Source organism: Bidens hawaiensis, unplaced genomic scaffold (genome assembly GCF_021521415.1).
Source record: "Bidens hawaiensis isolate Kalapana, Puna unplaced genomic scaffold, B.hawaiensis_p1.1 tig00011607_1, whole genome shotgun sequence".
NCBI classification, from domain to species: domain Eukaryota; kingdom Viridiplantae; phylum Streptophyta; class Magnoliopsida; order Asterales; family Asteraceae; genus Bidens; species Bidens hawaiensis.
This window is the reverse complement of record NW_027491905.1, coordinates 112,020-136,833: the sequence shown is the minus strand read 5'-3', so window position 1 is coordinate 136,833 and position 24,814 is coordinate 112,020. Positions and strand designations below refer to the sequence as shown.

The 24,814-nt window shown below is 40.7% G+C and overlaps 2 protein-coding genes and 1 pseudogene across 3 annotated transcripts; all 3 read right to left on the bottom strand.

Annotated features, from left to right (window-relative positions):
• Window positions 1-484: 484 nt before the first annotated feature.
• On the bottom strand, window positions 485-4,468 carry LOC143538316 (uncharacterized; annotated as a pseudogene). The gene is made up of 4 exons (XR_013136228.1): window positions 4,422-4,468; window positions 4,278-4,319; window positions 2,887-3,399; window positions 485-1,798 (listed from the first exon to the last, which is right to left on the bottom strand). The product of XR_013136228.1 is annotated as an uncharacterized LOC143538316 (transcript).
• Window positions 4,469-17,258: 12,790 nt separating this feature from the next.
• LOC143538328 (uncharacterized) lies at window positions 17,259-17,741 on the bottom strand. Its single transcript, XM_077031910.1, has one exon. It carries the CDS (start codon window positions 17,739-17,741, stop codon window positions 17,259-17,261), a length of 483 nt encoding a protein of 160 aa, XP_076888025.1.
• A 2,380-nt stretch (window positions 17,742-20,121) lies between these two features.
• Window positions 20,122-21,993, bottom strand: LOC143538327 (uncharacterized). The gene has a single exon (XM_077031909.1). It carries the CDS (start codon window positions 21,991-21,993, stop codon window positions 20,122-20,124), a length of 1,872 nt encoding a protein of 623 aa, XP_076888024.1.
• Between the last annotated feature and the right edge of the window lie 2,821 nt (window positions 21,994-24,814).

Here is a 24,814-nt window from a genome sequence, read left to right as displayed (position 1 = left end):
GATTAGACCATAAAAGGTCTAAAGCCATTGTTGAGGACAAGGATCATCTTCAAATCCAATCTGACAGAACCAGTCCCTGGTCTTTGTCATCAAATCGCAGGTTGGTTTCAACTCTTGTTCTTCCTGGTCGATTCAAATCGCCAAATCCACTCCCACTTGGTTATGGTGTCTGAACGTAAGGCTACTTAGTTCATACGAGCTTAAAAACGCTATAGAAAACGCGTTTTAGAGGCTTTTGAGAATGAAGAGAGATGCATTTCATGTATAAACAAATAGTCACAAATCCTGACTTCTGTTTGCATTTTGACTAGTAAGTTTAGTGTTTTAAGACTTGATCACTGTGGTTATCAATTGTTCTCTTTTTAAATTCGAACCAAGTACATTTTAAAGGAATTAATTCCGATTCAGTTCTAGTAAATTCCATAATTCGAATTCAAATGTTGAATCAAGTATAATTCATTAATTTTGCACAATTGCCACTATTACATACAAGAAAAAAAGATTATGTGAATCCTTCACTTGCATCTAGCAAGAGCCCATTTCTTCAAAACTTGGTTACTTTCTTCCGGTTTCACCTGTTTTCATAAACTTTAGGTAACTTTCATCCAGTTTGACCTGTTTCCATAAACTTTTAGGTAACTTTCAACTTGCTTGACTCGTATATCAACTTCACTTGCCATCATCGGCTACCTATTACTTGTCCTGCTTAAGATAAAACACCACCCAAATCACTACTAGTTCGGGTCAAAAGTCGCACCTCTACTTATTAACTACAGACAACAATTGTTGAAAGACTAGAATCAGCAGCCCCACTAACAAACCCACCATTCTTTTTCACATTAACCAAATAACTCAACACCTCCTCACTAATCACTTCCCCGGGTATAAGTAGCGGGACCCCCGGCGGGTATGGACACACCAGCTCCCCGCAAACTTTCCCGACACTCTCTTGTAAACCAACTTTCTTCTTACTCGCAAAAAAAACGCCTCTCGGGGACTCAATCTCATCTCACTAGTACTCCCAATGCAAGACTTCATAACCATCTCATTTAACCTTTTTTCATTTAACCGGCTCAATAAACCATATTTTTGTGACAAATGCTTCAAACCCGACACGAGCCTCAAAATATCATCTCTATGCGTACCTAAATTAATCGCAAATGTAATCGAACAGGTCCCGGTTAGTTCTGATATCACTCCAAAATCTTTATCTAAAATGTCATCAACTTCAAAACCAGATATACCAAGATCCCACACGCCAACTGTAATTCTTAACGGATCGAGCATGAAAGTATTAGAAACAAAGATTCTAATTCCTGGGATATTGTCTATAAGGAATCTTGCTCCGGTAGCTATTTCAACGGGTTCGTTAAAAATGGTATCCGGGTTTTTGTTTATTTGGGCGAGTGCAGCATCTAATGAGGCTAAAAGGAGATAACTTGGGCTTGTGGTTTGGAGGGTTTGAAGGGATTGACATATTCGTTCTCGGTTAATAATATTATTATTATGTGACATGTGTAACATGGATGATTGTGTGAGAGAGGACAGGACCTTGTGGGTTGACTGAACCGAAAGGTCGACGCATTGACTAAGAGCTGACCGAGGGAAGTGTGAGTGAAAGCCTAAGTGGGCCCCGTGGGCCTCGTCCACGATGATGGGAATGTTGTGTCTGTGGCATATTTGTGAAATTTGTTCGAGGTTGCTGCAGATTCCATGATATGTTGGTGAGGTTATTAGTACTGCTGATGCTTTTCGGCCTACGGTTTTTAATTTTTAATTCGTTAATCGCAGTTTCCACCTGTGGTGGCACAGTTACTTTGGTCATACATAACAAAAAAAAATATCCTATGAAGATATTGAATCAAAATAAAAGAAGGTTTACACCATACAAAACCAGTATACTTTCTGGTATATTAAAGTTCCTCAACTTGTAAAAAATACCTGAAAAAAATCAGTAAACTAAATTTCATATTAATGTCCCTAAACTCATCTAAAATAAACGTACTTTTTATTTTATTTTATTTTTTAAACAATAATCACTTGTAAATGATTAAGTTGGTTAAACAAGATGGTGTAATTTTTTTTTAGAACATGCCATTTTATCAAATTCTGATCATTTAAGATTTAATGAGTCGTCTTTTTAAAAAAGATAATATGTGCATTTTAGAGAGAAGTTAAGGACTTTAATATACAATAACTACTTTTGTAAAAGATCTTCATGCATTTCTTACAAGTTGAGAGACTTTATAAAATGCCTGAAAAAATACTAAAGTACATTGCTTTATATGGTATTAATTAGCCTATAAAAAAATGCTAAAGCATTGTCGTATATTGGTTTTTATGTTATTAATTAACCCATTAAAGAATGCTAATATACCTAAATTTTACTCTACTAAAAACATAAGCTTGTAAAATACATGAAAAATTCAATAAACCAACTTTTATTCATTAAAGTCCCTAAGCAAATCCAAAATGCCTGTGTTTTTAAGAAAACAATCACTTGTTAACGCTTAAATGACCAAAATAAAATGGTATTAACATTTTTTTCTTGTGAGATTGCTGAATTCACTTTGTCACTTATCAAAATTTTTATCAACTTAAGAGTTAAAAAGTCACTGTTTTTGAAGCTGTTTAAAAAACGATATGTATATATTTTTGAAAAATATTCACAAGTGCATTTTAGACAAGTTTAGGAACACTAATGTATAGAAACTAGTTTAGTGACTTTTTTTGCACATTTTTTGCACATTTTTTGCATGTTGAGAAACTTTAATATACCAAAATAAGGCTGACTGACTTTTTCGTGAAAAATGAGAAATTTATTGGTTTTTAACTTTTTATTGAATTAATTAACCAATAAAAGAATATTGAAAGAAAATCATTTACCTGCAAAGGAGTGATGCCACAAGCAATATCCCAATCAAAATCATATTCCGGAACAATATACTTCGGTATCACACCCGACAACACCATACCATTAAAAACCGACAGATGAGCGTTTCGCGGTACAATAATAGCATCACCCGGCGAACAACTAGCCAAAATACTCGCTTGAATCCCACACGTTGTACCCCCAACTAAAAACCACGTCTCTTTAGCTCCAAACAGTTTAGCTGCTTGCTTTTGTGCATCCAAAATCGGGCCCTCAGGTGCAAACAGGTTGTCAAGTTCAGGCAGCTCAGGCAGATCATGAACAAATGGTTGCAGTCCTATGAGTTCGGTCAGTGAAGACGGAGCTGCCCGGCCCCTGTTGTGTCCTGGAAAGTGAAAGCTGGCTACTTTTTGTTTGGCTGAAGCTTTAAGTGCAGAAACAAGTGGAGGGTGGTTATGGTTGTTTGAATCTTGAGAGCGTGAAATTACCATATTGTCCTTGACGGTCGGTATCCCATGGTTTGTTTCCTGCAAAATTATGTAAGTTTTGTTACAAGTTCATGTGATAAAACCAGGGGTGTAAATGAGCCAAGCCGCTCGCGAGCTACTCAAACCGAGCCGAGCTTAAACAAGCTCGAGCCTAAAACCTTGATTAATTAACGACTTCACTTATCAAGCTCGTAGCGGCTCGCGATCCTAGCAGAGCCAAGCCACTCACAAGCTAGTCGAGATAGGCTCACAAAAAAGCCCGAACCGAGCCGAGCTCGAGTCTAAGAATAAACTTGTTTAATAAACGAACCCAATCCTAAAAATAAACTTGTTTAATAAACAATCCCGAGCTTCTTATCAGACTCGTACCGGCTCGCGACCCTAAACGAGCCATGCTTATACGAGCTCGAGCTCGAGCCCGAATCTAAAAATAAGCTGGTTTAATATACAAACATGATCACAAGCTTCACTTAACAAGCTCGAGCCGGCTCGTGAGCCTAAACGGGACTATTACTTATGCAACTATGTATCATATAAATTTACAAAATAACAATTATCATATACAAATTATGATAAAAATAGCTAAATAATTTATATTTATGTTATACGTAAAACTATAAATAAATAAAAAAATCTGATAAAAATCATATACATATATAAAAAAAAACTAATCAACAAATAATAAACGAACCGAGCCGAGCTCTCTATAAGTTAAAGGAGCCGAGCTCATGTTTAAATTAGGGCTTAAATGAAGAAGTATAAGGTGGGTTACAATAACTATAATCAGTTTGAAAATAAGTATTATTATAATGATCAATTATTACATTAATTTATGAAACCCTAACCTAATTTGATCAAAATTAGGGAAAATAAGTTTAACTAGTAACATAATATTTCAGAAATAATAAGGAATTAACCTCGGAAATACAGGCTCTGAATGTGCGATTACACCTGAGGTTCTGCAAGGGCATAATTGGAATGAATAAATGACTTGTATAAATTTGATAGATGATGAATTGAAGAAAAAGAATGAATAGAGGGTGTGCGTGTGAAGCATGTACCAAATTTAGAACAGTAAACACCATTGTTGGTGTTTGAGGAAGCACACGAATAACCAAGATAATTAATATTCACACTGTCATATGTTTTTTTTTTCAATTTTTGTGAAACAAGATATTAACTATTAAATAAATAAAAGAAATTATTTTATTCTAAGATTCAACAGTTAATGTTATTACAAAAATTGGATTTTAAAAATTCATTTATTTATGAAAGTTTTTTTTTACTTTATTGTAGGGGTGTCAAACGTGTCGGGTTGGTGGGTTGACGGGTTGATGAGTTTCGGGTTGGCGGGTTAGCGTGTTGAGATTCTTCAACCCTAACCCAACTCATATATTTATTCGTGTCGGGTCGTGTCGACCCATTTAAATTCGTGTCGTGTTCGGGTTGTGTTTCGGGTCAACACATTTTACTTTCATATACGTATACGGGTAATACTTATTGACTTAGTAATAAATTAAACAATTAATTTCTCTTGATTATATAAAACTGGTTAATAATTTGTGATAAATCTAATTGTTTTTATGTATTTATCTCTCATTCTCAATTAACAAGCTTAGGTTCACATATTTAGCTCAAGATAAGATCAAACAACCGAAATAACCATATAATAGATAGTAGACTTAATAACGTAAAAATGTTTGAAGTAAAAAGTAGATAAAGTAGTGTAAAAAGATAAAAAGTTTTACTTTTAAAAGTTAATTGATATATGAAAAATTAAAAATCTAAGTATTTAACTTTTAAATTTAAAACTTCTTATCTCTAAAATCAAAATATTAACTTCTCTAAAGTTGTTAAAAAGGTTAACAGGTCAACCCACTTTTCAACGAGTTGGGTTCGGGTTGACCTTTTTTAAACGTGTCGGGTTCGGGTTGACATGTTTAAGGAAACGGGTCGTGTCAGCCGACCCAAAACCTATATTTTTCGTGTCGGGTTCGTGTTGGGTTATGGGTCGTGTCAGGAGTTGACACCCCTACTTTATTGTACTTGTGGTTCCCGTCTTAACCAAAAGCTTTTATTTAGACAGAATTACAAAAATTGTTCTTTATGTTTGCACCAAATTTCAGTAATTGTCCTTTATCTTTAAAATTGATATGTTTAATCCTTTATGTTTAAAAATCTAACAGCGTATGTCCTTTAGCACTAACACAGTTAATTTTTTTCGTTAAGTCTGCTCATGTGCCTTACACATGAGGGCAAATTAGTCATTTTACCTATTTAATTAAAAAACATTTTAATAATTAAACTTGAAAATATTAACTCTCTCTCTCTCTCTCTCTTCATCCACTGTCACCACCCACCCCCACACCACAACCTGCGCCACTGGAAAACCACCATCACGACACCTGCCACCATCAACCTCTCCCACTAGCCACCGCACTATCCGTCACCATGTGAGCTCCCCACCGTGACACCACCTACTCCTCCATAAAACTAACTTTGTTTTGCCGTTCAAAAGGGGGTGGCGGCGCAGCTTGTTGCTCGCTTACCTGCCTTTTTATTTTTAATTATTATTATTATTATTAGTTGTGAACTTTGTTATCATACCACCAACACCCGTCTTTGAACATCAAATCAACAACCCATCAATCCCCAATTTCAATCAACAATTTGAAATCTTAAAAACCTTTTTCCACATTTCATCTTCTCTGCCACCAAACCCCACCATCGTCAAGACGACCGATTTCTTAAAATTGATGGCGCACCAGGTAGGGGAAATCCGGTTAGGGTTACGTGAATAGTTGGTCATTTGGGGTTTGCGAAATCCGCCATCGTCATACGTTTAATGGTTGCTGGAAACACTCGGGGTACCAACATCTTCTTCCCCATCATCAATAACGCCGGAAAAACGAGAAGCCAAAGAGTAAGAACAGGTAGGGGAGGTTGGCCCATTAGTTTTCCGGCACCACTATCGTTTAATACGTCGCCACCAACAACCTACAACCACTGCCACTTTTAATTTAAACCCTAAATGAGCATCTGTGGCGGCAGCTTTTGTGGTTCTTGGCGGAGGTGGAGGTAGCAAGGGTGGGCGACGTTTGAGGTTTTCCTTCGGAGATGCAGCGGCCGATGGTGGTCTTCCGGTGAAGTGGGTGACCGGTGGTGGTCTTTCGGCTGGGTGAGTGACCGGTGGTGGTCTTCCCGGCGGTGATGTAGTGGCTGGTTTCCTTTTCTCATTTTTGTTGATTTTGGAATTTATTATTATTATTATTATTATTATTATTGATAAATGTTAATATATATTAAGATTTTTAATTTTTTTCTTTGTTTATTTTAAAATGTTTTTTAATTAAATAGATAAAATGACTAATTTACCCTCATGTGCAAGGCACATGAGCAGACTTAACGAAAAAAATTAACTGGGTTAGTGCCAAAGGACATACGCTGTTAGATTTTTAAACATAAAGGATTAAACATATCGATTTTAAAGATAAGGACAATTACTAAAATTTGGTGTAAATATAAAGGACAATTTTTGTAATTCTGTCCTTTTATTTATCTGTTTACACAACTTATTTGCGATAATCAAGTTGCCATTTGTTTCTTATGCTATGGTTTCTTTATGCTTCCTAAACCACATCGACTCTACTCGCTCTAAGATGCTACATCGGGTCGCTGGATTATCGTCTAAGTCATCCATTGGATTACCTTCTTATTTTCTGTATTAGTATTATGGATAAACTTTTAAACAATCATTGTTATAATGGTATACCGCCTATGCCACAACAACCTTTCTTATCAACCGTTTATTTTCAAAAACCCTATATCATTCTTCCTCGTACCAGCTCTTAGGTCACTTTAAGTCCAGTTATTCTCTCTTTCGTCAATGGATAAAATTTCACCTATTATACCACATCTTCAGCCAAATTAAATCCAATTTTCTAAATATTTTACTTCAAAATATTCTCTTTAATTTAAATAATAATAAAAGAAAGAATGAATCTGATTATTATAAAAAAAAGTAAATGGTAGTAATTATGTGGAAATTAAAAAAAATGTATGGATGCTTACATAGTTGGAGAGAAAATGAGTTTTCTCAAAAAAAAAAAAAAAAATCATATGAGTTTTCTCTAAAAAAAAAAACCATATGAATCTGGAAGATGACCGGTAGCGTTTGTAAGTTGAACACTTGAACTAGTGATTGAAAATTGTAAACTGTAAACGTAAATATACTAATATAGTAATATTAATTAGATAGGCTAGATTTTAAACTCCATAATCCATACATAATGTTTAATGCTTGTTGCTACTTCTACTATTGGGGACTAGTATGATTATGGTGGTCGAAAGCGTTGTAATGTTCACCATGAGATGTTTTGTTTGCGATACATGGTAGACATGCTGCTTATTGGCATGCAAATGGCGGCGTCCTAATTTTTTATAACGGTCATCATATTCATAGGAGTCTAGGAGATGTTGACGGGTTGAGATGACCAGAGAAGGTAAACGATGTTTTATAATGTCCTTACACGAAAGTGCTTTATGAGTTATGATCATAATGTTGTCATGAATTTAGATTCAATGTTGTATAAAATATTAAAGATTATAAAATAAAACTTTTAATTAAAAACAATAATATTTCAATATTTATGAATCATATCATTTCTTTTCAATCAAATTTTATTAGTGCATTGTGGAGTTTGTGCCACTAATCAATCTCCACAACAAAGAATATGATGCCTTCAATCTTTTCATCACGAAAAAAAAAGAAAAATAAAAAAGAAGAAAAAAACGTTAGAAATATCTTATGCCATTACTTAGTCAATTTAAGTTCCACAATTTGTTGTTTTAAAGTGATTATTAAACATGTTCTGAAGTTATTATTATTGGTGTTTGAATTCTATTTAACCATGGTTATTATTAGTTTTCGTTCTTCGGATACTTTTAACAATTAAAACTTTTCTTTGCATGTGGCCTGTGGGCTTAAGATCATATTGTTATATCATGTCGACTTTTTATCTATGATAATAGAATTTGAGAAGAAGTTGTACACATTATTAGAGACTCTCAATCTGCTACTGTTGCTTAAACTTTTGTTTACTTCGTATAAATTTTTTCGACATGCAGAAATTTGATAATTATATAAACTTATAGAAATTTGGGAATTTGGTTTGATTATATTTTTTATGATCATTGTTATATGTACAGATATAGAAAATTGGAAAAAGGTCAAAAGAAAAAAAAAGAGAACTATATTTTTATATCTGCTTGCTATAAACTGTAATGTAAAAAAATAAAAATAATTCGTTTAAAGATAATCTTTTTTCTTAATTTCTAAATCAATCAAAAATATATATATCGGTGATCCATTACAATCAACGCTGTGTTTTCTGATATATCCTATCTTCAACGATGATGTATTCGTCGATCGATAATTGTCCTATGTTTGGTAATGGGTACAAACTATGCCATTTCATCGGTTCATCCATGCGTGTATAAAACATTATGTAATCATGTACATTTTTCATCATCATTTCGCACAAAGAAATATTTCGTTTAAAATAGTTGAAACGGCCATAGAAAGTTAGTCCGGATCAAAGTATGTATTCCAATGAGGAGACCAGCTACCAAAATCGTGCAATGACAAGAAAGAAGATGACAAGATGTGTCATGGGTAATGGTTCCTAGGGAACAAACTCTGATGTAAAAATATGTGTCGCGTGTTGAAAGTTGGGAGAGAAATAAAGGACTTGATGAAATTAAACAGGGTTGATAGGGCATATTTATAACGGGAGAAATGCTAGTAGTTGGCGCATTAGATGCTCTTGACTGCGACCGAGTGCTTAGACTACGGCCAAGTAACCAAGTTTTCAAACTTATTCGTGTTTGGGATTGTTTTTCGACATAGTTCAAAGTGGGCATTGGTACTTGAAATGCTTTAAGAAAGTAGTGGCTCTAAAAGGAGGACGTCCATAATACCTGACAACATGACTAGCGGTTCGAATGCACGATTCCCACAAAGCACCGGAAGGACAATACATCCCATCGGAAGGGATAAGGCAAAAGAAAAACAGCTAAAGAATACTCATTTCAAAAAGATTGGAGTGAAGGTGTCAAAAAAATAAGACGAAGATTCTTAGCAAACTCGGTTGTAATTTTTTTTATCTAAGTATAATATTATATGATGTTTCGAATAATTTTTGAGTTTAAGTTTTTAATAACTATTTAAAATCAAAAGTGATAACTATTTGTTAAAAGAAAAAAATATGACATGGCATTTGTCGTATTAAGGGGAAAACGAAATCACGCCTCACTCTTTTAGATTTATACGAAAACAATATGAAAATGAGATGACGTTAACGTGATAGGTTCCTGAAGAAACACAGATCTACTCCTCACTAATGGGTCCTAGATCCGATGAGTCCACAGGGTATGATACGGTTAACTGCCAAAACGATATGAACACAATTCTAAAAGTCCAATGACGTGAATCCTGTAAAACAGAACACCGTGAGCTCGTTACGGGAAGGATGAGGTGGGGGTCTTCCCGTAACCACCCTCCGGCGTGAGAATAAGTACCGTTCTGACTTGAGAGATAAAGTACTTAAGTAAATTGAAAGAGTACAGTGGGAGTGAATGAATACCTCATGGTGATTGAGAGGGTATTTATAGCCGAAGGATATGGGAAGGTAATTGGACCAGCTGTCCCTTTGGAAGATGCTCTTATAACCGTCTGGACATGTGTCCTCATATTACTGGTTAAGTTCATACGTTGCATGTGCATGTATAGCAACCTGGACACGTGTCCTCTTATGATAGGACGAAGAATAACCCTGGCCATGTGCACGGTTATAACAACTTGGACATGCGTCTTTCAATAATTGGCTGATACATCACGTACTACTTAAGAGAGCATCTTGGTAAATCTTCTAGAGTGTTGTTATACTCCGACAGCTGTCCCGGGGTATTACCTCGTAGCTGTTTACGCGGACGGTTTTTCTGTCCTGCGGACGACTTTTGAGGGTGCCAGGATGCTTCTGCATGCCTTATGGAAGTGTTTCTTCCGCCCACGGTTATGCGGATGGTTTGAATGTCCCGCGGGTGCCTTATGAGAGACTTCTGATTAACCCGCGGGTACTACTTAAGGGTATTTGGGTCTTTTTGGTACCCTACCTCTATAAGTCCCCCCAGTCCAGTGTTTCTTCCATGTGAAGTATTTTATACGTGTGAAATTCTGGACTTAATGTGTTTTGGGGGTTTTTAGATTTTGAAGTTAGGTGGGAAAATATCTTCTGCTGGTATAGATAATCATGAAAAATGACAAGTTGACCACTCGCAGGCGCGTGAACAGATGATGGAACGTTTTTTTACGGCTGTCACTGTACCTGTCTGTGCAGCTTTTTCTCTTTTTCGAATTTCCCGCGTGACGTAGCGACTTGTGATTGGGCGATGTTTTTCTCTTTCCACTGTTCATATCCCATCGCATTAATTGCGATGGGTATAAAAGGGAGAGAAAGCTTTTTTATCGCCTTCATTTTCTAATTACCTTCTTTGCTTTCTTTTCTGATTAGAACTTCGAACTTTCTTTGTAATCCGTTAAGCAAATTCGTCTGCAATGTCGAATGTTCAGACTGAAGTTGATGAGATAGAAGTCTCCTGGGACCACTCAGAATACGAGAGGTTGCTGGAGACGTATGGCATTCCACCGGAATGGGAACCAGAGTTTCCTTCACTGGGTTCGATAGCCAGTCTATCTCCACCTGGAAAAATGGTTGTCTATGCAGATTACTTTACCTGTGGAACCAGAGTTTCCTTTAACGAAATTCCTTATGAATTTGTTAACCGCATATGGGATTCATTTATCCCAACTGCATCCACGTGCTATGATGCGAATTCGACATTATGAATTTGTCTGTATAGCACGGGACCTGGTGCCGCATGTTGATCGATTTCCGGTTTTCTACCATCTTGCCATCCGCGATGGTTGGTATTCCTGCCAGGTATTTTCTGACCGAAGTATTGGATATGAGGACAAGAAGGTGTCTTCCGACTGGTGTTGTAAATTTTTTTTCTGAGGGCGTGGTACCCGTTGCCATGGTCCGTCGTCCGGTCAACTCTCGTCTTCCGGACGTTGTTACGGCTGCTTATGAAGGTCGTGACTGGTTCCGTACCCTAACGATGGAACCAACACCGATGCGGGCACTACCGGAAGAAGCCTTGGTGTGGGCCGGCATGAGTTGCTTATGGGCCTCAGAATTTATAGAGCCTATTTTTGTTGACTTGTATGAACGTAAGTTATCCTTACTATTTTCCCTTCTTTTGTGATGTATTATATAATTAAATTCTCTATTTCCTCAGGTCGAGGTTCTATGTTCAATGCCCTTTTTGAGGACAGAGGTTGTGTCCGACATGGCATCCGAGATGCCGGTGATGTGCCTATTCTTGAGAAGACTAAGTCTCGTTTCTTTTTTCCAAAGAAGATGCGGGCTGAACCTATTGTCTCTAATGCCACCTTTGAGACAGGTGCGTACGTTCTAAACCCTCATCCGCTTATTGCTATTACTTCTGATGGAACGATCACTTTATTATCGAGTGATGATGATGGCGATGGTTCCGATTTTTCTTCCTCTCGAGAGAAGAAAGAGTCCGATGACGATATACCTGAGTCTTCTTCCGTCTCCCAATTATTGGCAGAATTAGAGAAGAAGAGGGTTTTTATGGCTTTTCAAGCAGGTCAAGCGGACGCCAAAACTGCGGATGCTGAGGTGGGACCTTCGAAGAAGAAACGAAAAACCCATCGTCCTAAGAAGCCACAGTACAGTCTTGCCGATCGCATTGACACGGTGGAAGGTATGTGTTTGTTTTCTGAAATACTTTACCATTTTGGACTGTTTAGCTAATTGTAATTATTGTGTAGATCCGCTGATCTTACCAGAGGACGTGTCTGAGAGGTTGCCTACTCCAACTTCTCAAACGGAAAGGCAACCTTCTCCTCCTCCGGAAAAGGAAGTAGAGGACCAGCCTTCTGCTCCGCCAAGTACTACTAATGTAGAAGATCAATCGACCTCTCTTCCTTTTGAGGCTGCTATAGAGGAGAGGGTGCCAACTCCTCCAACTGATACTTCGGCGAAGGACCCCAACAACCAATCTGGGACTGATAATCGTTTTGACTATCTTTTCCAGGCTGGGGTGGTATAGATTTTCAAGGAAGTAACCTTCCTGAGGATGTGGGAGGCTTTAGGCGTAATGAAACTCCTCCTCGTCCTCCTCCTCAACAATCATCGCCTTTCCCAGTTCACCGAGAACCGTCAGGTTCCCGCTATTATGGGGACGCGAACTTGGGTGATAAGCATGATTTGTTTGTCCCTCCTTGGGATATTACTAACGGATCCCGGTTCACTAACCCTGGGGTCTGTATGAGTTTTATGAAACATTGTGCGCCTCCCGCTGAAATGTCATATCAACGCGACCTCTCCCGCCAAGACCTCCACACGAAAGTAGCCTATCATTTGGCTAATGCTTTAGCTGGAAGCCAAGAGGTTCTATGTGAGTGGCGCACTCTAGGCGGGAAGGTGGCAGAGGCTCGTCGAGCTGCTGAGGCTGCCCAGAGGGAAGCCGAGGGGCACCGCGATGCAGCCCAAACTGCTAAATGGAAGCAGGTTGACGCGGAGAATGCCCTCAAGGGTGAACAGAACCGCAACGCTGCAGCTGCTCGCCGATGGAAGGAAGCTTGTGAAAAGCAAAACTCCCTTCTTGAGGCCGCTCAGGCAAAGACTCAAAAAGAGAGAGATGATTTGGCCCGGGCGCAAGAAGCAAACTTGGCCTTAGAAAATCAAGTGTCTCTTCAAGGTACCCGAATCAGGAACTTGAGGCCGAGTTAAAGTTGCAGAGAGAGCAAAATGATCTTAAAGATAAAAGTGCCCTCGAGGTTCAGATTGCTTATGACTCTCTCCTGCAAGCTCATGAGAAGACAACCGCAGAGTCTCGGGCGCTTCAAGAGCGAGCCGAATGTGCGGAACGAGATCGTCAATGGTTTCTCACCCGAGGGATTGACGCTGTAAGTTGTCCCCTTTTTTGAATGTTCCTTGCTTAATTCTTATTTTGTTACTAAAAATCTTGTATTTTCATCCTGACAGGTCGTTCGTTATATCAAGGGAAGCAATGAGCTTACTGACAGTTTTGCTAATGTAATGACTGCTTCCTCTTCTCTTGGACGTGAGATAGGCTTCCATGAAGGAATGAACTATGCTAAAAGCAGCCACTCATTCAAAGATCATCCTCTCCATGGCCTTGATGTCAAACAGGAGCGAAGAATACGGGTTGAGGAACATGATGGTCTACGCTTCCCGCTCCAGGACATGCTTTCGGAGTTTGCTTCCGCTCCTGATGGTGTGCAACAGTTAAAGGTTTATTTAGACGAGGAATCTGAGGATGACTCTTCGGAAGACACGTCATTGAAGGACCCGGAAAGCGAGAGTGTCCTGAACCCTTAGAATAGATCTAGATGTTGTGAACTGTAATTTCTCTTTCTATATTTGTAATATTTCCTTCTGAATATTTAATGGAAAAGAGACTTTTGTGTTCTTAAACTGTCCAACTTCTTCGCCTCTTTTTTTTAGAGAATATCTTTAATAGATATTTTTGAATTTTGAAAGTTGGATAACTTGCATGACGTGGCGGAGAGAGAAATTTCTGGGAACGACTGACAAGACGTATATGACGTCCTTGACAGTCTGTCTACAGTTTTTTGAATCTCCCGCCTGACGTGTCAACCATCTGGTGGTCCACAGTTTCTCTCTCTTCTGGCATGCCATCAATCGCATTAATTGCGATGAGTATAAATATACCACTTGAGGCTCCATACAACTCTTATTGCTTTCTGACTCTTCTTCTCTCAAACTCACAAAGCGTAAGAACCTTTCTGAGATTTCTTTCTTTTTCTTATTCAATGGTTGGAGAAAAGAAAGGTACTCCCACTATTCATGATGTCTTTGTACATCTTAAGGACACATATTTCAAGGACGTCATGAACGTGTATAGTCTGGCTCCGAAATGGGAACCAGAACATCCGGCAGAAGGTTCCGTCGCTACCAGTCCACCCCCGAAGAAGATAGCTTTATATGTGGATCACTTTACGACTGGAAATTTCCGAATTCCGGTGACGAAATTCGTCCAGTCGGTTTTGACAACCTACGGGATCCATATTTCCCAAGTTCACCCTTTTGGGATGTTGCGAATTCGCCATTTCGAATTCTGCTGCCAAGTTCGAAATTTCGAACCAACTGTTGGCATGTTTGTCGTGTTCTATAAAATGACCTTCCGCGACGGATGGTATAGCTTTGCTTCCACTGGGAAGAATGCTATAGGCACCGAGTGGCTCCGCAGCCTTCATGGCTAGAAGCCTAAATTTTTCGGGATCCGGGAAGAGGTTATTCTCTTCCGGATGAACCGTCAGAAGGCGGAAGAGGTTATGCCGGTGGTTCCGGCTTCTGCCCATGAGGGGCTCGCCTGGTTCAAAGCCCTAACTGCTACTCCGACTCCCCTGCGCCCAATCCACGAAGGGGCGATGGTTAATGCTAAGATGAGTCGTTTGTGGCTTTTTCCCTTGTTGGAACCGTATTACGAGCAGACTGATAAGAGTAAGTTTAGGGAGTATTCTTTCTCTTGTTTTGATATTTAACAAATTTCAGACTGTTATCATTGTTCATGCAGGTGAGGGTTCCGCCTTCAGTACCCTGTTGGATCACGAGGGGGGAATGATGGTGCGCCGCCCGATAGATGAAAATGATGCTCCCTTTCTTGAGCGTACCCGCCCAAATTTTGTCTTTCCCACCGCTTTCCGCCCGGAACCCATAGTTTCCGAGGCGATGTATGCCAAAGGTGAGGCATACGTTGAAGATTGCATCCAAAAGGGTGAGGGCATTCTAAAACCCCGACCTGTAACTGCTGTTACTTCCAGCGGGATGATTGTACTCTTTTCCTTCAGCGAAGAGTCATCATTCTGTGAAGGAAGTTTTCCGGCCGATGTTAACGAAGTTGTGGACTCCATTGCAGGTCTTACCCGGCAGAGGGCTACTACTAGCCAAGCAGCGGGTCAAGATGATGTTGACGCTGCTGCGGGGGATGACCATCCTCAGCCTGATGATGTCACCGCGGAAGGTGAACATCCAACTGTTGATGCGGGCGCTTCGAAGGTGGCTGGCAAACGCAAGATTAATCCTGCCAAAGCCGCCCCTAAGAAGAAGTCCAAGAAGGCGAAACCTGCTACCTTGGAAGCTCGTTTAAACGAGCTTGATGCAAGCGATCCTTCGTTGGGTAAGTGAATTCTCTTTACTTGTCAAATATTTTTTATTAGAATATTTCTAACTCTTTATTGATGTTTTTCAGTGAACCTGGATAACCTTTCTGAAGGTGTTACAGGTTTGAAAGGTTCAACCTCTATTCCGCCTGCTAAAGATCTGGTCATCGTGGCGGATGACTCTCCTCTGAATAATAAGGAGGCTGACAATACCGAATATGTCAGTATGTCGCCTTCTTATAACGTCCATCATTTCAGGGACCAAGGAGGTGTGAGCATGTTTCCTCATGCTGCTCAGACCTCTCCAGCTCCTCAGGAGGAAGATCCAACTCCACATCAACCACGCTGGTCATTACGTCGGGATTCCACATTCCGTGACGTGGACCTGTGTTTTGAATACTTGCGGGAGAGTCTTCCGCCTGGTGAGAGGGAGAGGCGTCGCCGTGGTATTCGCCAAGAACTACTAAACTCCAATTATTATTACTTGGCGAATACTATTTCCACTAATCAGGAAATAACCGGGGATTGGTTGGCGATGAACGACCAATGGGACGAGCTGGCGGCCTCTGCAACTGAGGCCAAAGAAGAAGGTTTGAAGGCTATACATGAGGCCCAAGAGGCCCGCCAGGCTCTAGAGGAGGAAAAGGCTGTTCAGTCCGCTGCTGAGGATGCCCAGGCTGCTCTCCAGAAACAACTAGATGATCAAACCAAATTGATGGAGGAGCAAGCCAAACTGGTGGAGGCTCTTCAAGCTGAATCAGCGGCTAAGGATAAACGTTTGGCTGACCTTAATGCCAAGAACCGAGAGCAGACCTTGGAGTGCGCCGGCCACAAGATGGATCTCGTCCGGGCCAAGGCGGACCAAAAGTGGCTATTATCGGAGGCTATACCCAAGGTACGTACCTTGTTTTTATTATAAATAATCTAAGTGTTCAGAATTATTTATAATGTTTTGTTTCAACAGGTCATCGCCGATGTTCGGGCGAGTGATGAGCTTGGGAACTGGGTTGCTCTTCTCTTGAAGGCATCCAAGCAGGCCGGTCGCAAATTAGGCTTTGAGGAAGGCTACCAATTTGGTTCTGCTTCCAGACTCCCTGAGGAGTATATTTTGGCTGGTCAGGATACTACCGCCGTCCTCAAACAGAAGTCAAAGGATTTTGATTCTTTGAAATTTTATTTGACGGAGCAGATATCCGAGCTTGCGGATAAAGAAGATGCCATAGATCAACTAAAAGAGCTATTAGATCTTGATGGTGATGAAGAAGAAGAGGAAGTTGACAACACTGCGGGCAATGAAAACGTTGCTCCGTAGATGTATATTTATTTGTACTTGTAATTTTTCTTCTTTTTTTGAAACCTCTTTTGATCTTTAATAAGAAGTCCTGTTTTCTTCCGGTGCACTTTGTTTTATGTGTTATAATATAAGTGTCTGTCCGGAACTTCGTTTTTGTCAATAAAAGGTTATAACTTACCAAGATAATCTGGAACTAATCTTGACATTTTCATAAATTGGGCATAAGCCACCTTACAGTAAAGGAAATTGTATAACTTGCTAATCTATGATGGCACGCAGGCCAAAGTAAAAGAGTAAATAGAACTGCTACATATAGCATTTCTTTAACCGTGCTGCATTCCAAGTTCGAGGGATTTCAGTCCCATCCAACTTCTCTAACTTGTAGGTACCTTTGGATAATACTTGTTTGATTCTATAAGGTCCCTCCCAAGTTGGGGCTAACTTGCCCGAGGGCTCCTGTCCGGAAGCCTCGTTATTGCGGAAGACAAAGTCTCCCGCATCAAATTGGCATGCTTGGACCCGCGAGTTGTAATATTTCTGAAGTTGTCGCTTGTAATTGTGCTCGCGGATCAATGCTAATTCTTTTCTTTCTTCCAGTAAATCGAGATTCATCCTAAGTTCGCGATCATTATCATGAATCATTAAAACCCTTGCGGATGGAATTCCGATTTCTGCGGGAATCATGGCTTCAGTGCCATAGGTTAGGCTAAAGGGTGTCTCCAAATTATTGGAGTTCTTTTGGGTGCGGAAGGCCCATAGTACATGATGCAATTCATCCACCCAAACCATTTGTTTCGTCCCTAGCCGTGACTTGATCCCTTCCTTGATAGTTCGGTTGGTCCTTTCAACCTGACCGTTTGCTTGCGGATGAGCTACAGATGTGAAAGTTTGAAAGAATTGAAGTTCTTTCAACCATTCCTGTAGTCTTCTATAAGCAAATTGGGTCCCGTTGTCACTTACCAATTCTTGTGGGAGACCAAACCGGCAAATGATTAATTCCCAAAGGAATTTTTTCACGCTTGAAGCCGTGATTGATGCAACCGGTTTGGCTTCCACCCACTTTGTGAAGTAATCACTGGCCACTATCAAGAACTTGACTCGTCCCGGGGCTTCTGGGAAAGGTCCCATGATATCGATGGCCCATTTTTGGAACGGCCAGGAAAATGTCACTGGAATTAGTTCGTTCTTTAGACGCAGGGTGTTGGGGGCATGGCGCTGGCATGAATCACATTTTCTGATTTCTTGCACAGCGTCTAAGTGCATGTCGGGCCAATAATAACCTGCGTTCATGATCTTTGCAACCGTCATTCTTGGTCCCGAATGTAGCCTGCAAATACCTTCGTGAATTTCCCGAATTAGGTAATTTACGTCTTCCGCGTCTACACAGCGTAATAGTGGACCAAGGAATGATCTCCGGTACAAGGTGCCATTGGTCAACTGGTAGTCCAGAGCTTTGTGCTTAATCTTCCGAGCCTCAGCCTTTCCTGCTGGGAGTGCTCCGGAAGCTAAGTAAGCTAGAATGGGTAACATCCAAGACTCGACACCAGTTTGAATTACCAAGACTTAATTTTGTGGGACGGATGGATGGTCTAGAACTTCTACACGAATATCTTTGGCGAAATGCTCAAAATTCGTTGAAGCTAGTTTGCTAAGAGCGTACGCCGATTTGTTCTCACTTCTCTTAATGTGGACTATATTGAAGGAAGAAAACTGGCGGATCAAGACCCTTGCTTGTGACAAATAAGAAGCCATGACATCGTTTTTGGCTTCGTATGTCCCGTTTATTTGTCCCGCAATTAGCATAGAATCCACCTGAGCTTCCAAATGTCTCACCCCAAGCTTTTTCGCTATCCGCAGTCCAGCCAGGAAGGCTTCGTATTCCGCCTCGTTGTTGGTACTTTGGAAGTCCAACTTGATGGTGTATGTAAATTCATGCCCCTCAAGGTTGACTAGCCTTAAACCTGCACCAGACCCTTCTTTGCTTGAAGCTCCATCCGTGAACAATGACCAAACTTGTCCTTGTTCCGGAGGTGCTTGGGGTTGTTGTTCGATTAAACATTCTTGCTCTTTATACTGCGGGACTTCTGTGACAAAGTCCGCAAGTACCTGTCCTTTGATCGCTGGTCTGGGCTTATATTCGATCGAGTGTTCACCCAATTCAATAGCCCACTTTGCCAGTCGTTCGGATAACTCGGGTTTACTCAACACGTTTTTGAGTTTGTACCCGGTTAACACGTTGATGGGGTGGCCCTGGAAATATCTGCGTAGCCGTCTGGCGGCATAAACCAATGCCAAGACCATCTTTTCCAACATTGAATATCTTGTTTCCGGGTCCGATAGAGTTCTACTGACGTAATAAATTGGTGTTTGAACGTTTTTCCTATCTGTTAGTAGGACCGCCCCTACGGTAATGTCGGATGCCGACAGGTATAGTGTTAATGGTTCACCCGCGTGAGGAGCAGTTAGCGTGGGTAATTCCATTAAACACTTCTTGACTTCTTGGAACGCTTGTTCAGCTTCCGGAGTCCACCTGAACTGTGCCTTTTTGAGGCAGTTCTTTAATGTTGAGATGAACGGGTAAGATTTAGCAGCGTGGTTTGCCAGAAACCTGTTTAATGCTACTAATCTCCCATTGAGTGTTTGAACTTTTTTGAGGGATTCGAGGGGTGGCATGCGGGCTATTGCTTGAACCTTGTCTGGGTTAGCTTTAAAGCCTGTGCCTGTGACGATTACCCCGAGGAACTTTCCTTCCTCCATCCCGAAAGAACACTTTGTCGGGTTGAGTTTCATGTTAATGCTTCTCAATGTTTCAAAGGTTTCTTCTATATCCCTTAACATTTGATCCTCTTCAACGCTCTTGATTACCAGATCATCCATATAAACTTCAAGATTCCGACTTATTTGACCCTTGAATGCCTGATCCATTAGCCGCTGGTATGTGGCACCCGCATTTTTTAACCCGAAAGGCATCATTCTATAACAGAATGTTCCTTGGTCAGTGCGGAATGCAGTCTTGTCTCATCACCAGCTGCCATATGGATTTGATGATAGCCCTTGTAGACATCGAGGAAGCACTTGAATTTGAATGGGGCCACAACATCTACCTTTAAGTAGATCTCCGGAAGTAGATAACAATCTTTCGGACATGCTTTGTTTAGATCTTTATAATCTATACATATCCTCCACGTTCCGTTGCTTTTTGGGACGACACTGGGTTGGCTACCCATGTTAGGTACTTGATTTCTCTTATAATTCCAGCGTGAAGAAGATCCTGCACTTGTTCATTCATGGCCTTCGTTTGTTCCGGGCCCATCTTTCTATTCTTTTGCACAATTGGGGTGATTAATGGATTCACCTTCAACTTGTGTTCTGAAATGCTCCGCGGGACACCGGTCATGTCCGCGGGCTGCCATGCAAAAATGTCAATGTTCTTGACCAACAGTTGCTTCAGAAAGGTACGGACAATTTCAGAGATGGATGGACCGATTATCACGGTTTGGTCCGGGAACTTATTATTGAGGACCCATTTCTCTGATTCAGTTCTTTGTGCCTGTCTTAGGACTTTGCTCGGTCTTGAACTTTCGGTTGTAAAACAATGCCGGTTCGCATAAATTTTCGCCACGCCGGTGCGGGTAGGAATTCCTACCGCACCGTGGGCTGTGGACGGATGGGCATTGAAGTCTCCAATCTCTTCTCGTCCCAGGATAATGTCATGTTTGGAAGTTGCTGGTAAGACCAAGAATTTAACTTCCTCTGTTCTTGAATGTATCCCGTCACTGAGTGTTACCAGGAATGAAATCACTCCTCGCAGGTGCATTATTTCTCCCCCGAAACCAGAGACGGGAGCATGAATTGGTTGTAATCTTTCCTTGTCTTCCTCATCTAACTGCTCAAAGCATTGTTCGTACATGATGTCGGACGTACTACCTGTGTCAAAAAACACATATTGTGATCGGTAGTGTCCGAACTCAGCAGTTATAATCAGCGGATTTTTGTTACATGGACCGCCTTTGACCCGAGGAAAGATTACCGGCTCTCTTTTCCATTCCTCCTCCAAATAATTCCTCCTCTTTCCCTTTCTTGAATGTCCACCCTGAATCATGTGGACATTCAAATCCTTGACCTGTCTTTTGGCTGGGACTTGGTTGTCCCTTGCGGGAGGTTTGCCAGTCCCCGCTCGTGCGCCTTTCACCAGGTGTTCAAGTTTACCATTTTTAACAGCTGCTTCAATTTCATTTATGAGGGCCACACACTCATTTGTGTTGTGTCCAACATCATTGTGATATGAGCAGTGTTTGTTGGTATCAAGAAATGATTTCCTTGGCACCGGTTGGGGCTTTCGGAAGGTCAAATTCTCAGTAGTGAGGATTTCTGAAGGAGTTTTCGATAACTGGATCCAACTGTTGGTGAAACGATCTGAAAAATTACGTTTACCTTTGTTGCCGATCAAAGATCTTGCGTCAAAAGGTTTAGACGCTTCCGCACTTGGTTGGAGCCTTGACCATATTGGTCCTTTGGCCTGCTTGTTTGGTCTTGGAGTTTGGAACTCGACCCTTGGTGATTTTTTCTGACCCCCGGAGCTCAAGGTTTTCTCAGTTCTTGCATACACCTTTGATGCTTTCATGATTTCATCCCATGATTCGGGCATTCCGTCTCTCCCTGTAAGCGTACGGATCAAGCCGTCGCAGTGGACGTTTTTACAGAATGCTCCTCTTAACATATCCTCGCTTACCCCTCCGATGTTAAGGCTCTCGTTGGTGAAACGAGTAATGAAGTCCTCGATGGACTCATTATTGCGCCTTGTAACATCTAGTATTTCGGAGGGATCGCGGGCATGTTTCTTCTGCTGACTAAAGTGCTGGGAAAATTTTGCTATGAAATCATTCCAGCTTTTAATTTGTCCGGCGGGCAACTTCTCAAACCATTCGCGCCCAGCTCCGGTGAATGTGAGTGCAAACATGTGGCACCAGTACGAAAGAGTCCAACCGCTGACTCCTCTGACTGCCACGAATCTCAGTAAATGATCACTGGGGTCCGTCATCCCGTTGTACGTTCCAACAGACGTCGGAATTTTTGCGTTTATCGGGAATGAGGCTTGTGCGATGCTTGGAATAAATTTCGACTTTTTTGCAAAGGATTCCGGACGATATGGTTTCGAGAAATTATATTCAGGATCGCTACAATACTCCGCATGACGGACCACTGGTCGCGGATAACTAGCCCCCCCCCCCCCCGTATGAAGGAAGACGGCTATCCCCGCTGTAAAAACTACCATCAGGGCGATAAGATGAGTCGTACCCGTCCAGTTCGTCCTCATAGGATGGTACTCGCATGTCTATGCGGGGACGAGGACGCAACCTTCGGGTTTCGCTCATGTTTTGCTCCGGTGGCAAACTGTACTGGATGTGGCTTTCCCTTATGGGAGGAGACATAGATCTCCTGGGAGGCTCATCATACGTCAGGGTACGGCCATGGAAACGTTCATTCCGGACCCGATGTTCATATTCAGCTTTCAAACTTTCTTGTTGAACACGAAGCCACTCGTCTAGAGACAAAGTTTCTTCGGTCCTGAGGCTATGACGGTGAACTCTTCTTAAATTAGAGTCACCAGAATCTTCTTCCAACTCTAACCCCGATTGAGTTCGGTGGTCTTTTCTTGAAACACGTTCTAGATTTCTCAAGTTAGAACCACCTAGAGCTGTGACATGTCCCAAGTCGGTAACTGGTGTAACCACATTTCTGGTGTCCATCGGAGTGACACCTTCTTGCTGAGCGAACAATCCCCGAGCCGTTGAACCACCCAAGGTGAAACCTCCAGGGTTCACGGCATCGGTTCGTGTGCCAGGAGTTGAAATTCTATCTAACACAGATGTTGCTCCCTCCCGTGTTTCAAAGTTTAAATCACGTGGAGCTTGTGTTTGATTCTCCGTCGGCCCTTTAGGTAACTGAGTCATATCGTAAAGAGAACGGAAATTTTTTTTGCTATTCTAACAAAAGCACGGATGGCGCCAATGAAGAAACACGGATCTACTCCCCACTAATGGGTCCTAGATCCGATGAGTCCACAGGGTAGGATACGGTTAACTGCCAAAACGATATGAACACAATTCCCAAAGTCCAATGACGTGAATCCTGCAAAACAGAACACCGTGAGCTCGTTACGGGAAGGATGAGGTGGGGGGTCTTCCCGTAACCACCCTCCGGCGTGAGAATAAGTACCGTTCTGACTTGAGAGATAAAGTACTTAAGTAAATTGAGAGAGTACAGTGGGAGTGAATGAATATCTCATGGTGATTGAGAGGGTATTTATAGCCGAAGGATATGGGAAGGTAATTGGGCCAGCTGTCCCTTTGGAAGATGCTCTTATAACCGTCTGGACACGTGTCCTCATATTACTGGTTAAGTTCATACGTTGCATGTGCATGTATAACAACCTGGACACGTGTCCTCTTATGATAGGACGAAGAATAACCATGGCCACGTGCACGGTTATAACAACCTGGACAAGTGTCCTTCAATAATTGGCTGATACATCACGTATTACTTAAGAGAGCATCTTGGTAAATCTTCTAGAGTGTTGTTATACTCCGACAGCTGTCCCGGGGCATTACCTCGTAGCTGTTTACGCGGACGGTTTTTCTGTCCTGCGGACGACTTTTGAGGGTGCCAGGATGCTTTCGCATGCCTTATGGAAGTGTTTCTTCCGCCCACGGTTTTGCGGATGGTTTGAATGTCCCGCGGGTGCCTTATGAGGGACTTCTGATTAACCCGCGGGTACTACTTAAGGGTATTTGGGTCTTTTTGGTACCCTACCTCTATAGTTCCGTCTTTTTGGTACCCTACCTCTATAGTTCCGCACCTCATGAGTCATGAATTATTCCAGCACACCCCCCCCCCCCTAGTCTTGTATCTGGTCTGGACAAGAATGCTTAATTGTATGGACGGAACATCCCTCATTAATAAATTGATAACGCAACCTTTTTTATGTGTTTTTTTTATACATATTATAAAGTTGGCATTAATGATAAATGTATGTGTAGGGTCACATTGCACATGCATTTGCCCATCTTACATTTTTATTTTTATTGTATGCATTTTTAAAACAAAATCGTGTAGGATTTGGCAAGTGGCGGAATAATCAGAAGATCATATGAAAAGATTCACATGCAAAAACAACAATAAAAATTCAAATATTCTTTTCTCATTGAGTTACCCTTTTAAAAACACCTTAATTAACTTAGAAAATAAGAAGAGAAAAGTACATAGAAATTAACGTTCGTACATTATAAATAGCAGAGGGTTCTTTTACGCGATGTGATGAGAAACACAACTTGATGATTGATTTATAATATTGTATATGTATTTGAAGGGAAAAGGACATGTGACAGTTAAGTAAAACTTAGTTAAAACGTGATTATTTTTAAATTATTACATAGCAATAGTATACCTATAGAAACACTCGATATTATAGTATAGGTTTTTATTTATTATTATTTTTTTAGATGACGAATAAAAAAGCTATTAACAATTAAAAAAAGATGGGGGAACTTGCGTGTATAGGAGAGTCACATGTGTTAGGAAAATTTAGCTTAAAAGAATTGTAGCATATGTTTTAAAAGTTTTAGTTAATGTCTTTATTTATACGACACTAATTTGTTTTTTTTCATGGGGTGCGACGACCCCATAGCATGTACCTACCATAACGCGGGGGTTTGATTTTATTGTTTTCTGATTCCTTTTTGTTATATTTCTTTTTTATTCGTTTAAAATAACTCACATATTAAGCTAACCAATTAACCAAACACGTTATATTTTGGATTATATCTTTGGTGCCCGTCGCAGCTCACATGTTTGGGGTTTTT

Bases quoted from the DNA above. Each gene is read 5' to 3' on its own strand.
- LOC143538327 (XM_077031909.1), bottom strand. From the start codon at position 21,993: ATGACGGACCCCAGTGATCATTTACTGAGATTCGTGGCAGTCAGAGGA.
- LOC143538328 (XM_077031910.1), bottom strand. From the start codon at position 17,741: ATGGTTTGGGTGGATGAATTGCATCATGTACTATGGGCCTTCCGCACC.